General features: G+C 44.1%; 1 protein-coding gene across 7 annotated transcripts in view; it reads right to left on the bottom strand.

Moving 5' to 3' along the window:
- LOC135259887 (non-muscle caldesmon-like) overlaps nucleotides 1-17,436 on the bottom strand; it is a 57,596-nt gene that overhangs the window by 15,311 nt on the left and 24,849 nt on the right. For 4 of the 7 annotated variants that reach the window (XR_010331422.1, XR_010331421.1, XM_064344799.1 and 1 more), the window contains exons 3-9: nucleotides 14,631-14,737; nucleotides 5,232-5,384; nucleotides 3,033-3,459; nucleotides 2,018-2,797; nucleotides 1,239-1,280; nucleotides 1,019-1,063; nucleotides 596-702 (exon numbers count right to left, since the gene is read on the bottom strand). Coding sequence is in view for 5 of the 7 variants with exons in the window: in XM_064344799.1 (XP_064200869.1) it covers nucleotides 596-702; nucleotides 1,019-1,063; nucleotides 1,239-1,280; nucleotides 2,018-2,797; nucleotides 3,033-3,459; nucleotides 5,232-5,384; nucleotides 14,631-14,722 (1,646 nt within the window). In the remaining 2 variants the exon portion in view is untranslated. Of the gene's footprint in view, nucleotides 1-595; nucleotides 703-1,018; nucleotides 1,064-1,238; nucleotides 1,281-2,017; nucleotides 2,798-3,032; nucleotides 3,460-5,231; nucleotides 5,385-14,630; nucleotides 14,738-16,908; nucleotides 17,079-17,436 lie in introns of those variants that run through there. The other 3 variants (XM_064344798.1, XM_064344801.1, XM_064344802.1) reach the window with 3 other exon arrangements.

Raw genomic sequence — 17,436 nt, forward strand, 5'->3', positions numbered from 1 at the left:
CACATAGACATACACATACACCAGCGCACACACACACACACACACACACACACACACGCGCGCACACACACGCAAGCACATGGCATGCACTCAGTGAGTCTCGACTCCCTCTCAGGTGACACGCTAACCTGAGTTACCCTGCTGTACCAGCCCTCGGGGGACTGAAGTAAATTAGAGCAGTTCTGCTTGGGGAAGCTATGCTCAAAGCTGGGGAGATACTTTTGGTATTAATATGGCCCCCGCGAATCGTGATTCAGATCCTAGTTTGAAGTCGTTCACAGCGAATAACATCTGGCACACAGGCCTGGACTCAGTCAAATTTCATCCTTAGCTTTGAAATGAAAGCATTTCGTTTTTCACCACAAACACACACATTTACTGAGTCAAACTTGCCAATGAAAAGCCCCCCCCTCCCCCCCCCAAAAAAAAAAAACATTAGCACTTTTTTTTTCTGACTGAAAGTTATAGACAAGTCCTGATTGAAGCCAGGTCACAGATTGAGCGGGAGCTCGCCTTTTTCTTTGAGTTCAAACTGAACACTGGGTCTCAGATCGAGACCGGTCAGTAGATGTTTCGGTCAGTAGACGTTGCTCACCTCAGAGTCCTCTCGGGTTTCTTGTGCTTGGCGGAGGTGTTGTCATGGACCGCTCCGTTCTGCTGCTTGGACGGTGGAGTGACTTCTTTCACCTTCTTCTCAAACACCTTCATGCACAAACAAACAGGTGATTGTGACACTCCACTGGAGAGAGGCTTCTCTGTCGTCACTACACAGCTAGATCACAAACATCGATGTTTATGATAGACTAATTCACCTTGATTCAAGCCTAAGTAATACAGTAACAATGGTGGAAAAAGACAAATATTCCAGCGTCTTCCCTCTTGAAAGATCTTTATCGGTTTTCTTAATTGACTCCTTGAGTCAATTAAGAGCATATCTGGAAAGTTTTTACAATGTACGATACCCTGGGCAGAAAACACAGAAAAGCTTGAAGAAAAGGAAGAGAAATGAAAGACTAACCTCCTCTTTTCTGATGGACCATTTTGTCTTTTCCTCCACAGCCTCCTGTTAAAATAGCACAACCATTAATTCTCAGCAAATAAAGGGCAGGTTTTTCTCAGAACATCAGAACAATTTAGCCCTTAAAGCATAAATGATTCCTTTTTTCAGAAGCGCCTGGAACATCCAAAGAGAAGCAATATCACTTTAGGGCTCGAACCACACACAGTGTGACTATTACCTGTCCTTTCATGAAGGGACTTTTGCGTTTCTCCTCTATTACCTTGATGGGAAAAAAAAGTGGGAAACCGAGTAAGCATAACCACTTGGGAAGATCAGCAAATAGGATTAGGATCTTTACTTGAGACACAGGCTGAGATTCAATCAATGCTTGAGCTTAACTGTAAATAACAAAAGCAATTTCATTCCTTCACAAACACTGTTTGGCGTGCTCGGCAATCACTAAAACGACTGCAACTCGTCAAACTGTAATTGTGAAGAAAAAATATGAAAATATGTTTACTTGCAAGTCAAAGTTAAGGACAGATTTTGATTGAATCCAGGCTAAGGTTTCGACAGAAAGGTGTTTTCAGCCAAGCCCAACTCAGTGAGCTCAGAGCAGCAAGACAGCTAAAGCAGTGAAGTACAATGGGAATAACCCGCAAGACTGGTGTCAAGACAAGCGGAAAAGCACAGCCTGCACCATCAACCACACCGTGACTTCACACGTGACCAAACAGTGACCGTAAATCACAGTGATGCGTCCTATCAATGAAGGAAACAGCACACAGTGCCTCCATCACACAGCGTTGGTGCTGTAAACAGTGAAGAAATGCCATTTGAACACACACAAATTCAAAATAAGGCAAAAGACTGGATAAGTCAAATCTCAAAACATTTTGAAATCACAAATTAAATTCAGGTCAGGATTTATCCAGAAATTTTGAGTTATCCAGCTTATGGGTGAAGCTTGGCTCAAGTGGATCACACTCAACTGTGATATCAGCATCTTAAGAATACCTCCTCTTTTTTTGATATGGTAGTTTTTTCTTCAACCTTTTTCTTTGAAAGGAGAGATTTCTCTTCAACCTCTTTCTTTGCTGTCACAGATTTCTCTTGAATACCTTTCTTTGTTATCATTGATTTGTCTTCAACCTCTTTCTTTGGTAAAACAGGTTTCTCTTCAGTCGTTTTCTTTGGTATCATAGGCTTCTCTTGAACATCTTTCTTCGCTATCACCAGTTTCTCCTCAACTTCTTTTTTTGTTGTAACAGGTTTCTCTTTATCTTCTTTCTTTCCTATCACAGGTTTCTCTGGAATGTCTTTCTTTGCTATCAACGGTTTGTCTTCAACCTCTTTTTTCGTTACAACAGGTTTCTCTTCAACCTCTTTCTTTGCTATCACACGTTTCTCTTGAATGTCCTTCTTCGTTATCGCAGGTTTCTCTTCAACCTCTTCTTTTGTGATCACAGGTTTTTCCTCAACCTCTACCTTTACCATCACAGATTTTTCTTTGGCTTCCACCTTTGCTACCACGGGTTTCTCCTCAAACTCATTTTTTGATATGATAAGTTCCACTTCAACCTCTTTCTTTGATTTAACAGGTTTATCTTCCTCTGATGTCACAGGTTGTTCTTCAACCTCTGGTTTGGAAATTGCAGGTTCTTTTTCAACCTCTTTCTTTGCTATTTCTGGTTCCTCCACCTTAGATGGTAATATTTTTTCGACCTCTGTGTTTGAAATAATAGCTATTTCTTCAACCTCTTTATTTGATGTGACAGTTTTTTCTTCTACCTCTTCCTATAAAATAAAATTGTGTTACAATTCCTGCCAAATTAAATAACTAGCCCTAAGAACTCAAACATCCAGATTAAAATCATTAAATAAATGTCATCCTTTATTTTTTATGCATGATCTTTTTGGATTTTCTTTTTTCCGAAGGCAAAAGAAACAAAATAGGACAACACAAAATGTTCACTGGAATAGGTGCTGGAAAAATGTACATTTTAGACTGCGGGATGGAGAAAGAACACACCTGTTCTCTCAGGTAGGACCTCCTCGGTTTCTCCTCCACCTCCTCCTGCGGCGCCTCCTCCTCCGGCTCCTCGGGCTCCGCTGGGGGTTCCACGGGTGCGGGCTCCTCTTTCTCCTCCACGGCCGCCTCCTTCTCCTGACGTTTCACCTCCTCCGGCTCCTCCTTCTTCTCCGCCTTCCAGGCGTTGGTTTCGGGGGCCTTGTCGTTGAGCTCCTCCTGCTCCTCGCCGCGGTGCCGTCCCCTCCGGCCCTCCGGCTGCTCCTCCTGGCCGTTATCGTTGCCATCGGCGATGGTGGGGTCCAGCTCCTTCTGCCTCTCCAGCGCCTCCTTCATCCTCCTCAGGCGACGCTCCTCTCGCTTGGCCAGCCTGTCGAGGAGCGCCTGGTCGTCCTCGGTGGCCACCTCGGTCACCGTGGTGACCGACTCCGTCACACTGCCGTAAGACAATAAAACAACACATCCATCAATTGATCTATCACTCAATCAATCAATCACTCAAATCCATTCATCAGTTCATCTATCCGTCACCCAATAAATTAATTGCACAATCAATCCATTAAAGAAATCATCAATTAGCTGACATATCAATCAACCATTCCATGAATCAATGGATGAAAGGAAAAAAATCTATCTATCAAAATGTCAATAATCAACCAAACAAAAATTAGTAAATCAAATAATGAATCAATCAGTAAAAAAAAAAATCAGTAAATCAATGTGCCAGTCAATGTATTAAAATTGAATTATCAAAATACAATTGGACAAAATAAACCACATAAATGGGGTAACAAGCAGGATGATAATTCTATTGATTTTTCTTATTTGGCTCGAGTTTAAGGTCATGAAGTCACAGAGTTGGCATTTGGACACACACACACCAGTCGCCCTCTGCGGACACAAAAGCTCATTGACGCGTTTTCTTCAATGGGCTCATCGGACAGCGGTCCGGATTGTTCCGCGAGGGTGTTGAATGGCGGTTTCCACCGCATACCTCTGCTTACGCACCGCATAGCTGAAATGCATGCCGCTGTGGGTCCCGCATCCGACAGCTACGCGCACACATACCAAAAGAGGTCAACGAATTCTGACTCAACGGTTCACCGGACGCCCAGAACTGGTACGGCTAACGATAGCAATGCCATTGTGCCCCGATGAATGCGCTCAATGCACATCTGCATGATTCTGGTGGAACAAAGTCGAGATCTTGTCAAAATCTGGGCCACATTCTATGTTTCCCCCCCCCCAATTATTTTGTCAATTTCTACATAAAATGGGGTGGAGTGGGGTGAGCCTTCTCACAAGGTCTAAAATATGACCAAAAGTACATCAGGTCCATCACATCCACCGCAGTGACCTGGTCTATACCCCTGAGCCGCGGATATCTCTGATCTGCAGAGCGCGGAGAGCGTCAGCTGAAAGCCATCGGAGAGGAACAGACAGACGGGAGAGAGGAGAAGAGCCGGAGAGAAGAGCCGGAGGCTCGATTCGTCAGGGATACGGTTACAGCAGCTGGAGTTTCCTCTCAAAGGGACCGGGTTACACGCATGCATTATTGAAAGAGAGGGGAACACACGAACGGGCCAGACTGGGCCTTCTGTTTCCTGGTTCTGGGTAAGAGGCAGTAAGCCTGCGCAATGTCCCGCAGCCGAGAGACAGTCACTGCTGCTTTTAATAAAAAGCTTTGTTATTTGCCTTCCATACTATTTTTTTCTATATTATACTTCAGGGTGCTTAAGTCAGGACCAGCCAATCCCCCACCCAGAACTCCCATTTTGAATTTAGCTGCACCCAGCTGTTGGAGATAGTTACCTGTTGGTAGAGTTTCCTGTTAGGGGTTAGGGTTATGGTTGGAGATAGTTGCCTGTTGGTGGTGCTTCTGGTAAGGGGTAAGGGTTTTGGTTGGAGATGGTTACCTGTTGATGGTGTTTCCTGTTAGGGGTTAGGGTTATGGTTGAGGATGTACCTGTTGGTAGAGTTTCCTGTTAGAGGTTAGGGTTTTGGTTGGAGATGGTTACCTGTTGGTGGTGTTTCCTGTTAGGGGTTAGGGTTATGGTTGAGGATGGTTACCTGTTGGTGGTGTTTCCTGTTAGGGGTTAGGGTTATGGTTGAGGATGGTTACCTGTTGGTGGTGTTTCCTGTAGGGGTTGAGGTTTGGTTGGGATGGGTTCTGTTTGGGGGTGTTTCCGTTAGGATTTGGAGGTTACCCTGTTGGTGTTGTTGATCGTGGTGCTCTCCGTTGTCACGGCAGCCGCCTCCTCGTTCTCCCTGTTGCGCAGTCTCTCCTGCCGAGCCCTGCGTCTGCGTTCTCGAGCTGCTTCTTCATCATCATCATCAGTCCTCTGATAACTCATCCTGGAACACACACACACACACGCACATACATAGAGAGAGAGATACGTGTTACTCCTGGCTTCACAAAACCCACAAATGCTCCACAAATCAGATGGGACATGTGATGAGGGAAAAAAACACATTGAAAAGTGGTTTGGACGCAGGTAAGAGGAATTCATAGGCAACTTCATCTAGTAATAGAGGGGCATTCTGCTACCCACACCTGTGCACAGACAAGCCCGTTAGCAGCTGTTAGGAGATCAGAGGCCTGTCAGATGAGGTGCTTAGTACAGGAGTAAATCTAAGAGGCCCGATAATAGGCAAGAATTATTCATGTAAAATGGAAAACTATGAGAAACAGACAAAGCATAGGGTAACACAGCAGCATGACTTAACACAGAGAAGGGGCACCTGCTAAGCTAACACAGCTAACAACACTGCCATAACTACGGCAGGGATAATTTTACTCATGTATTCTGCTAATCCCACAATCTGATGTTAAAGACTGTCTCTGACCTACAGCGCCCCTCCCTCACCAGCTTCCTTTCGTCCTTTTCGAGGTGAGGCGCCCAGACTACCAAACATGGACCTGAACCAGCCGGGGCCCGCGCTGTTTGTGAGCGCAAACTTTCAATGGGCGGAAAGAATGTAAACAAAAGAGTGCGGGCTGCGTACACAACCAGCGGCTTCGGGAATACCAAGCATTCCCCCTCGAGGCACGCAAAACCAACGGTAATGCGATGTGTAATCTGTATGTCCAATCGCACTTCCAAGAAGCAGTTCTTACCCTCCAGCAATATGATTTTTTTGTTGTTGCCAAAACTCCATTTTGCTGTTTTCGCCAGCGCAGATATTACTGCATGTGTTTTGGTTAAAAAAAAGGCTATTGTGATTTATCATGGGAAACATGGAAAAACAGAGTGAACAAATATACTGACAAAACTTTAATGGAGACACAGACAGACAGACACACACACACACATACACACACACACACACACACACACATAAAATAATAATAAAAATTATTCTCAAGATCAGACAACTATGATGCTAAGTAATTTTCTTTTTTAGTTAGTTTTGTTCATATAGTTATTGTCTGTTTATATAATGTATAAAAAATGTATAACGTTTAAAAACTTGGTCCTGGTCCATTTACAATGCACATGTTGCATATAAATAGCTCACCTTAACAATAGGAGCAAGTTCTTTGACACAAATCTACTGGAGCCATGCACTAATTGATTCATGATAATCAATCCGCCATTTTATAAGATATTCCAGCGATAGTCAAATTGGTATAACAAAATGTTTCTTGAAGGAAGTGCATTTCCCAATGCAGAGAAGACCAGATGACTCCATTCAAATAAAGAGACAGGAGCGCTATTAGCAAAAAGAAGGTTCCGGCAGCCAAACATTTCAAAAATGACAATAAAAACAGAGGGAGAGAGCCAGAGAGGAAGGACCTTCACAGTGGCCCCGCTCCGAGAGCTCCTCATTCCCACGCTAAGCCCCGCGCTCCCGCCCTCTCCTCCTCCTCCCTCCTCCTCGACCTCCTCCTCCTCCTCCTCCTCCTCGGCCGGTGCCCGGCAGCACCGCTCGTTCATGGGGCCTTGCTGAGCGTGACTCTGCCACAGGCCCCCGGGTTTCTGAAGCGGGGGGGGGGGGGGGTTGGTTGAAACGGCCCATTGATTAAAGATGGACATTATTTCCTCTCCGCTCTTCCTGGCTTCTTCTGGAATGATTTACAGATGCTGTAATGCGTGTGTCCGTGCGTGTACATGTGCGTGTGCGTGTGTGTGTGTGTGTGTGTGCGTGTGTGTGTGTGTGTGTGTTTGTGAGGGGTGGGGTCAGACCTCAGAGAGAACAGAAATTGAACACACCCCACTGGGAGTTCTGAACTGAGAAAGGTCAGTGAAAAAGAAGATCAGCTGAAAAAAATGTCAGCATTGTTTCTGTTGGAGAAGTCCCAGCAAAATGAAAAAAATAAAAAAAAAGAAGAAAAATGCAAGTTCCACTAGGCCACTGCAATACTGCTGCATTCTAAGCCTGCAATGGTCTACTAGTCAAGCAGTAATACTAGTGGTACTCTACTTTGTACCATCTATAAATGAGAGCACTTCAGGACCACACTATTGTACTGTATGTGTATTGTATATCACGTTTGTCAGGCTAGTTGATGGTTGATAGTCAATTCCAGCACTCCTTGTGGCACTGCAGCTGGCTTTAAGAGTGTTCACTTTAATATTTTTGTAGACACTCGCTGCTCTCTAAACCTTTCGAATACGCTTGTGTACTTTGATTCGTAAGCTGCCCTGTAAAAGCGCATCCGCCTTAAATGCAGCGTAATGGTCAGGGAGGGTTATTCGTCTCCTGAGGGAAAGAAAAAGAAGAAGAAGAAGAAGAAGCAGAAGAAGAAAAAAAAAAGAAAGAAAAAAAATCCTCCCTCCTCTCAGACACCGAACGCTGGAACATTCCGGCAGAATACTGTTCCGAAATAAAAGCAGCAGTCAAAACATTCCAGAGTCTGCAGCTCTTTCCCGGATCCCAGAGCTCTGAGCAGAAAAGGCAGGAGGACTTCGACGCAGGAACGAAGCCCACAGCCCAACAGGCCCTGAGGCCCAGTGTGAGAAACTACAGCTAACAGCCTGCCCATCTTCCTCCGTTCTTTTTTTTTTTTTTTTTTTTGCCCGACACCAAACAATGCCTCAGCAGGGCTGGCATGCACCAGAAGTGTATGGGAAACCATTCCGATAATGTGTACTCAACCGTTGAACAAATAAGTAAAAGGCTGATTCCCTGGTTTTGTAATGGCTCCTAAAAAAAAAAAAAAAGAAAAAGAAAAATTTTAACTATGTGAACTCATGCTCAGTGTGTGAACTCTTATATCCTTAAGCTGGGAAGCCCCAATACTTAAATACTGACAAATACGCATAAAACAATCTGCATCTACAGTACTGCGCAGACAGAGAGCCTCCTCATTCTCACAGCTGGGTTTATGCAGGCTGTGAGGAGGGGCCATTAAATCAACGAGGAAATTTCACTATCTTGTTTCGCCCCACTTTCCAGCGACAAGCAAGGCCGGCCTTCCTGAGAAGAAACTTTCTCCGCACACAAAGCGCACGCTCGGCAGGAAGTTTACATCTGCAAAGCTAATCGGTGAAGACGTGAAGCCCCTCACCCTCCCTGTTCACTTCACTTCCTGTGTCAAAGGTCAAGGGAGAAATCTCTGCACAACAGATTTTAACATTGACTCTACTGCTTATCTTGTAATCAATTGAACAGGAGAACAGCAAGGACTCGTGGAGCTGGAGCTGAATGCAGCTGGACACATATATATTGCATACCACTCAATACATACAGCAGTAGATTGCAGCAAAGAAAAGCATATATGTCATTTAATGCAACTAGAGTATGTTTCACACTGTAAAATTAAACAAAAAGAGGGAGGGGAAATGGTCATTATAGTTGACGTTTTAGGTTTATAGCAGGGAACTCTATGGCAGGCAAAGAAGTAGTTAACATTTTAGACCGAGAAAGCTTTTGCAACCCATTTTTTTATTTTATTTTATTTTTTTTATTCAAAATGTATGAATGCATGCTAATGAAAACTGAGGGCAATAAGGAATGTACTGAGACCATAAAAAAAGAGTTCTAGGGAGGAAGTGACAACATAATTACAAGTTCTTTTGGCTAATTGTTCCAAATGGCTGTACAGCAGCAGAGAAAACACAAACTACATTTTGATCATTAGAGAGCCTATTTTCCCGAGACGGAATGTAGCTAGAGTTTGATTTGTGAACTACAAAACCGCTTTTGCGTCCATAAAAAAGCGCATAACCAGGAAGGATTAGAAATTCTCCAACCACAAATGACTACATACAATCTGAAAAAAACATATCCAATGTGTTTTCTTGGAACAAAACCCAAAAGCATTTCCTTGGTAACATTTTGGCTTTTCCTGTGTTGTATGAGGCTTGGTTGTTTTGTCGTTGTTATTGGTCTTTGCTTGGTAATCTGCGGTTTTGAAGAAACTGCAGCTGTCCCTCTGGAAGTTTCTCACACACAGCAAAGGCCACCTTGAATCAATATGTCTAAAACGGCAGTATGTCTAAAGTGGCACTGTGTAGGACAGGCAAAATGTTGCAGGTTCTTACTATGGTACAATAATTAGCATCCCATTATCCCACAAACAATTAAATTAACATGAACATGAACAATTACGAATAATATGAACAATTTTAGATTCTACATTACATATGAAATATAGGTAGGCCTATATATTGATAATAGCCCACTGTAAGAAAAACAAAATATTAAATAAAACTTTCTTTTTTCATTTGTCAGGAATCCGCACAAAATCAGATTTCGTTTTTGTTTCATTTATTTAGTGCTGTCTACGTGTACTGTGTATCGTCCAACCCCTCTGTGTGCGCCCCCTTTATTATATTATTCGTTATTTTAAAGTAATCTCACTGAATGGTGCCAAAATTAACACACTGGCAGTACCTTACGGGAAATAAACGAACGTGAAGCTCTTAGAGCGATTTGCCACACTACATTGTGCAAACGGTCCCCTAAGCAATTGTTCCATCGGCCTAGTTGAGGATATCTCAATATATATATAGCTAGCTAAGCACTGGAAGTAATCAGAACTTAAATGCTACATGGATCGATAAAGGGGTAGCTAACTAATTATACACTTTTGGGAAAAGTCTCCTGGTTCCTAGCACACGGTTTCCCTGCTGTTAACGATGCGTTTACCGACACGCTAGGCTATTCCAATCATTGACCTTGAAAATCATATCATAGAGAATTTTACATCACCGTGGCCTTTGTCAGTGTATTTCCATTTGCTTTTTTTGGCAGGAGGAGTCACCCACACTGCAGTCCGGCCTTTAAAAAACAACTTTTAAGTGGAAGGCAACAATTACACACACTGTGCCAAAGAAGGAAAATAATGCGAAACAGTCGTAGATCAAATACGTAATCCCAGAATCGCATCGCGGATTTGACGCCTTTCTTATTGGGGTACGTTTTTAGCGGTTTAACTATGTGCTGACAACGGGGGCCACTTAAAAAGAATGTTTACGCCTCAGCTGAAGTAATCTATGGGAACGTATGGATGGTGAGATAAAGTTGGCGCTCACAGCCCGCAGCGTCTCACTGTTACTGATGTAGATTGCCTGCGAAAAGCTCTCTGGACCGCGGATAGGGAAAAGTGAAGTCTGACAAAAGACAGGGGTGTGTGTGGCAGGCAGGGGGGGAGCTGAAGGCTGTCAGACCACAAAACGGCTCGCTTTCTTAAAACGGCAGAAGTGAACTTGGCGCCGACGAGCGAACGGGGCGGTGGCGTTCGTCAAAGCTCTCTCTCTCTACGGTCCTCCTCAGACGGCCGAGGACTCCCACCAGGAGCGACGCGCGCGCCGATGCGATCCCTCCTCCCGGGTTCAGCCGCACATCTGCACTGGCCGCCCATATATGGCCGTGCGATCGCTGCACGTCCAGGAGGAAGGGAAACTCCAGCGAGTAGGAAACCACCCTTGTGACCCTTACAGTAAACATTCTTAATGCAGACGGCTTAGCGATCTCACAGTCCATTAATCCCCAGGGAAAACGTATCTATCCGATGAGGTTTTTGCATTAGCAAAGCTTTGGATTGATTTTAACGGATGAGGTCAACGATGTAAAAAGCAACAGTCTTTTTTAGTTTCAGTTAGAATAACATGCACATATTGTTCTTAACTTACAAATAACAGTAGTTTTTGGTTTTCACTTCAGCAAGAACGTTTGGAAAGTTTAGTAACAATAACCAATATGAATTCAATTTGAAGAAAAAAGAAAAGGAACGCGGGTTTTATTTTTATTTTTTTCATGCACAACAGAAACTAATTGAATCCAGAGCTGTAAAGTGACTCTAGTGAATTTAAACTGGCCTGTCAGCTGTCCACATAATCATAAACAATCTTTAATAACCCCCTAGAATCATACAAACTCAAAGACAACTAAAACAACAACTACTGTTAATTTTCTGCAGAACTCCACATGTAGAATTTTCTTCATGATTCTGACAGTTCCAAATTTTTCAGTGTAGTTCCAAGGTGCCAACAGCAGAAATTAAGCTGATTTCACGATGTGCCATTAAAACAAACAGCTAAATTAATTTATAGACTGCCATGTTCGACCTACTGTACTTTTCAATTACTTGGAAGCAATTAGTTTCTCTTGCGTAACAAAACACAGATCGTTTTAGAAGTTGGCACATGCCTTTTGGCCCTGGACTGGTTTATTTCATTCGTTGTAAAAGCTCAAGTTTATTCGAGCAGGTCCTTTTCCAACTTTTAACTGCAATTCATGACAGAAACCAGATCAACAAAGGTAATTTACAAGTGAAATAAAAGTAAACATGGCATGCAATAGCCCATATATGGAAGTGTTATTATGTTCTACAGCAAGCTAATCATGGGCTTTCAATACATAAAGCAGAAAGCCAGAGTTTGTGAACATTTCTGAGCATTGATGTGGAAGATTGACATAGTTGTTCAATATGAATGTGCATAATAATTGCACTGCCAAAAATTATAGTCTATTATGTGGCTAGAACTGGGTGTTCTGACCCTTTGTTCAGGAAATTCAACCCAGTCCACCTGGCCTACAACAGTTCCTCTTCAGTCTTCAGTTCAGGAAATGAATTGAAATTCAAGTTGCAAACTGAAGACATGCTGGTGAATACAATTGAATATTCCAAACTGAAACATACACATACGGTTCCATGTGGTTTTTTTCATCCTTTTTTCCCCTCAGATTTGGAATACCCAATTATATCCACCAGACATGCTCACGGCTGCAACCACTGATCATGATTCAGAAGAGAGCAGACCAGCATCCACTTACAGTCTACCAGTTGAGCTCAGCTTCATCAGTTGGGCTGACCCTCCACCAGTTGAGCTCACCGTCCACCAGCTGAGCTCACACAGTCACTACACTTTTCGTCATGGGCAACATTTGCAAGCAGACTGCGGGTCCCTGCTAGTTAGGGATGAGTTGTCATTTTAGATGACTGAAACCCTCAAATCCCTGGGTGATGCAACCACCAGCTATATGACCATGCGGGGCTACCAGCCACTGTCAGCACTGGCACTGTCTGGATTCAATGCTAGACTGTGGGACCCATCTACATACTGGAGCAGAGCCTTAACAGATACCAGACTCTGGGACTCATCCATACACTGGAAAAGAGCCTTAACAGATACCAGACCATGGGGCTCATCCATACACTGGAACAGAGCATTAACAGACACCATACCATGGGGCTCATCCATACACTGGAACAGAGCTTTAACAGATACCAGACCACAGGGCCCATCCATACACTGGAACAGAGCCTTAACAGATACCAGGCCATGGGGCTCATCCACACACTGGTACAGCTTTAACAGATATCAAACCATGGGGACCAACCACACACTGGAACAGAGCCTTAACAGATACCAGGCCATGGAGCCCATCCACACACTGGAACAGAGCCTTAACAGATACCAGACCATGGGGTCCATCCACACACTGGAAAACAGCCTTAATAGGATGAGGCCTCCCTGCAGCCCCCCTCCCAATGAGGAGTTCTGAATCCAAATGAATTTAAACATTGCACCTTGTTTACACTGCATTAAATCTACATAACAGAATGATGTGCATAAGTACATTTACTGGTTTAGAAGAGGAGGCAGTATTCACAGAAAAGGATAGTTACTACATTTAAGACCAGATTTACAAAAGATTTTTGCATGCATTTTTCCCTTTTCAAGGCAGATCCAGCAAAAACATTTCAGACAATTTTGCTGATCAAGATATCCGATTAATTGTACAAGCACCGTTAAGAGAAATTGCCCCATAGAGCCAGCAACAGCCTAACAAGAAATGAGAGAATCAACTACACTGTTAGCAACTGTCGACTATCAAATATCCTGGCAAAGTCATTAAACAGTCCTGTCAACATGTTCATTGCTGAAACATCTTGGGCAGAGGCCCCAGATTAGTAGGGTAGATTTACCACTGGTGCGCGTGCGGCCACTGCCTAACAGGAAAACTGATCAGCGACAGGGCAGTATAACGTTGGCTTGTAGGCCTGTAGTGGCTCGAGAAATTGGCTTGTAACTCAACAATTGCTGGTTCAATTCACCGGTAGGATTGAATTGCTACAGTATATATATATACTGCTGTAAAAAATGGATACTAGGTTAAAAGTGTAATGAAGCACCCCTACAAAGACTCAGACCATAGCCTAAAGTATGTAACAGTGATCCTTTTGCCATTCTGTCCCAGGAGGACCCCCCTCCCCCACCCCCTGACCCCCAATCATCCTTGGGGGGAGGGAGTGGCAAACATATTTATTTATTTATTTATTTAAACTTGATAGGTAAACATCTCTCTGTCCCTGGGACAAGATGAGGGTTACTGAGACTCTTTATGGAGACATCTGAACATCTTTAGGAAAGTGGAGGAGGAGGGGCAATGGATATCGACTGTCTTTTTTTGTTTAAAAAAAAAAAAAAAAAAGCAAGCTTGAAGCAAATCCAACAATGCAGGGGTGAGTCAACTGGTTCCAACTTGGCATGCAGATCACAGGCCATCTAGGGCGCCCGGAGGTGGAGCTGACGGCGCTTCTGACAGCTAAGAGCACTCTGTCTGCAGAAGTAATGCATTTATAGACCATAGCACGCTCCACGCTCCCCGCAGATTCCACTCAAAGTGAAATACACCCCTCTGTACCATAACCCTAAATCACACGCATTGTTTGACAGAGCTTGTAAATTTTACGTGTCCGCTAAATTCATGCTTTTATCTACAGCTGCCTAACGATTATGAACCAAGATAAGACACCGTGCAGCACTCTGTCTGACGATGGTGACGGCGTCTGAGGTGTGTAAACACACACCAGCAAAGATCATGTACAGAAGTTTTGAAATGTCATCAAGCACTAGAACATCTACTACAGAAGGTGATGTCACTCCTTGAAGATTCAGTAAGACCACGAATAGTTCCCACGGCTGGGGACATTAGTCTATAGCTTGTGTAAAACGGGCAACGTGGGCCTGGATTTGAAACCTGCAGTAGACCTATCCCTAGCTGCACCTGCAGTATAGCGTGAGAACCATGGTACCCTTGATCTTTGCAAAGCGATGAGGTGCCATGACTGGCAACGCTAGTGCCAAAGCATTCGGCGCAGCCTGACCTGGTTCCGCTCGGACGGACTCAGGCGCACCTCACCTTTCCGCCTCCAATCGCATCTCCTCCCGCTTCTGCCTCCTCTGCTCCCTGCGACGTTCGAAGTCGTCTTCCATGGCGGCCACTGGATCCATGCTCCCCCTTTCAGGCTGAAAAGGACACGTTATTTAGTTAGTCAGTGCTAATCGCACCCCATAACTCAACAGCTCGGTCCTCCACTCGGATCAAAGTGTGAAATTTCGACAGCATGTATATATATTTTTTCTTGATCACAAACGGTTTTTTGGCCAATTTTAATTTGTGAAGGGGGGAAAAATATGCATATAATTTCAGCCTTGTGCTCTGTATCTCAGATGTATAGTAATGTTTTACAAAGAAGAAAGAAGGGGAAAAAAGGCAACTTCTAGACATAAATATTTGTCCTAAGTTTTGAGTTGATAAATACACGCGTTTCTTCCTTTTCCGATGCAATGAAACTCGCCAAGCTGTTTGTGATGAAAAGCGACACGCACTTGCCGTTTTAATGAGAGTTAAAGTCGAGGGCCCGTTTTAAGGGAATCCAGGCCATACTGTAGATACAAGAACATCTGTGTCTGCCGTCAGGAAGGGCAGTGTCGCTTCCTGATGGCAGAATGTGCTCATCACCTCCACTTTTATTGAAGGTGATGAGTGCAGGAGAGTCAGCCGGTGACAGGAAGTTTCTGGTGCGCTTTTTGCAAAAGACTTATCAGAGCAGATTCCAATCCCAGAGTCCACTGCGCTTTCCCCCCTCTCATCGTGTGGGCTACACTACTGCTCCTAAACCCCTCCGAGCCCCGCCCCCACCGAGAGCGAAGACATTTTCCCTGACCCCGCCCACTGCTTAAACCTTGGCCTCACATATGTTCAAATATGGAATGAAAGAACTGCATGCTTTTCACATGTATCTTGCGACCCACCTCGACCCTTCTGATGACCCACCGGGAGCTTCAGGCCCATTGGGATACACTGGCTGAATATATACACCTTCCACATGCGTCTCAACCGTCTCCAACGCAAGCATCGTCTTAAAGAATCGCTCAGTGTCGTTGTTCTTAATCCATAAATGCTATTTGAGGGTGTTATTGTTATTTTTTTTGTGTGGTAAATACTGTGTTGACGTTCTTGTGGGAAATGATGCCCTTTTGCTGAGTGGTTATTTTCAGAACATCTGGCATGCTTCTGACATGCGGGGCCCCGCCCTGCTCCAACATCCTGTTGTCTCTTGAGCCCTGTCAGTCCAGAGAGGAAGTCAAGGTACAGATAGCAGAGAACCGCCAGCCAGAAATACCCAGTAGACCGAATGTTATGCAAAACCACAGCTGGGTCCTGCCCCTCCAAATGGGTCTGTTTGGTTAAATGAATGTTCTTTAAAAATAATTGATATTTTACCCTTTGTTTCCTCCATTTTTGTACATCCAGTCTTGTATCCTAATTGTAAAAGGAGGGCTTGGTCACCATTGGCATTTCGCCAAGAATTATTCAAACTCATTTGTATCTGAAAATAAATTCCATTATAGTGATCTTTTTAATACCTGACAACAAGCAAGCATTGTGTTCAGTCTGCATGTTTTGGAATTGCCATCATGTGAGCATTCAACTTATGTACGTCAAAGATGCAAGATAAATAAATGCAGGCTTTCTACAAACAACAGACAAAGATCTTAAGGGCACTGCCAATTATCTTCAACCCTCAACAGAGATGGTCTAATATTCTGATTGGTCAAGATAGATCAATCCACAAGATCATAAAGCTTACAAAATTAAAGTATACTCCATTGGTGTTCAATGATTCCTCCCAGAGAATGTAGCACTTTGACAAATACAATAAGGTGTCAAAAATAGTTCTCAAACTCAAGGCAATCACTTGTGAACCTTGCAATATTATGAGAACCCCGCCTTCGCACTAACAGAGATGCTCACTATGTGAACGCTCAAAGATGTGCAAAACAAATTGGTTCCTTAAGTTTCGAGGGCCTTTGAGTCTGCATTAACATTCATGAATCCCGTGCCTTACAGCCTCATGTAAATACCTGAGCTAATCTCAAGATCTCACCGCGCTGGAAAAAACCCGGAGAAGAAAGAAAAGAAAAGAAAAGGACGAGCAGAAGCGGGAGGGAGAAACAGCAGGATGTTAACTCAATCAGTAGCAGAAAACGCACCCGCGCTAAAACACCAAGGGTGTGTTAAACTCCCGCGGACCACCCAAGGAAAAAAAAAAAAAAAGCCCCAAACCTTACGCCATAAATCTCTCTGTGAGAAATCGCACAGGGGAGGGGGAGAAAAAAAATGTCCTGCGTACCTTAGCTCTGTCGACGCTTAGCCCATGAACGATTCCCCACCACCTCCTCCGTCTGGCTTATATCTCACCCGCGCTGCAGGACAAAGAATTCCTGCTCTGGCTTTCACCAGCTATAACTACCAGAAAAGGAAAAGCCTGCCTCCTCGCTCGCCCGCTTTCTCCCTCTCTCTCTCTCTCCCTCTCCCTTTTGCTCTCCCTCCCCTCTCCCTCTTGCTCCCTTGCCACTTCTCACTCTCCCTTCTCTCTCTCTCTCTCTCTTCCCCTCTCTCTACCACTGCTCTCACACCACTTCTCTCTCTCTCCCCCCTTTTCCCGTTCTGTCTCGCACCGATCTCTCTCTCTCTCTCTCTCTCTCTCTCTCTCTGTCTCTCTCTGTCTCTCTCTCTCTCTCTGTTTCTCTGTCTCTCTCTCTCTCTCTCTCTCTCTCTCTCTTCCCCCCTGAAGACTTTTTGTTCCCTCTTTGTTTACAGAGCTGTCACTGGTTAGCTAAAGCCGGACCTGGAATCTGGTGTTTTAGGGCCGGCTCTC

The sequence above is a fragment of the Anguilla rostrata genome, chromosome 7, assembly GCF_018555375.3.
Source record: "Anguilla rostrata isolate EN2019 chromosome 7, ASM1855537v3, whole genome shotgun sequence".
NCBI classification, from domain to species: domain Eukaryota; kingdom Metazoa; phylum Chordata; class Actinopteri; order Anguilliformes; family Anguillidae; genus Anguilla; species Anguilla rostrata.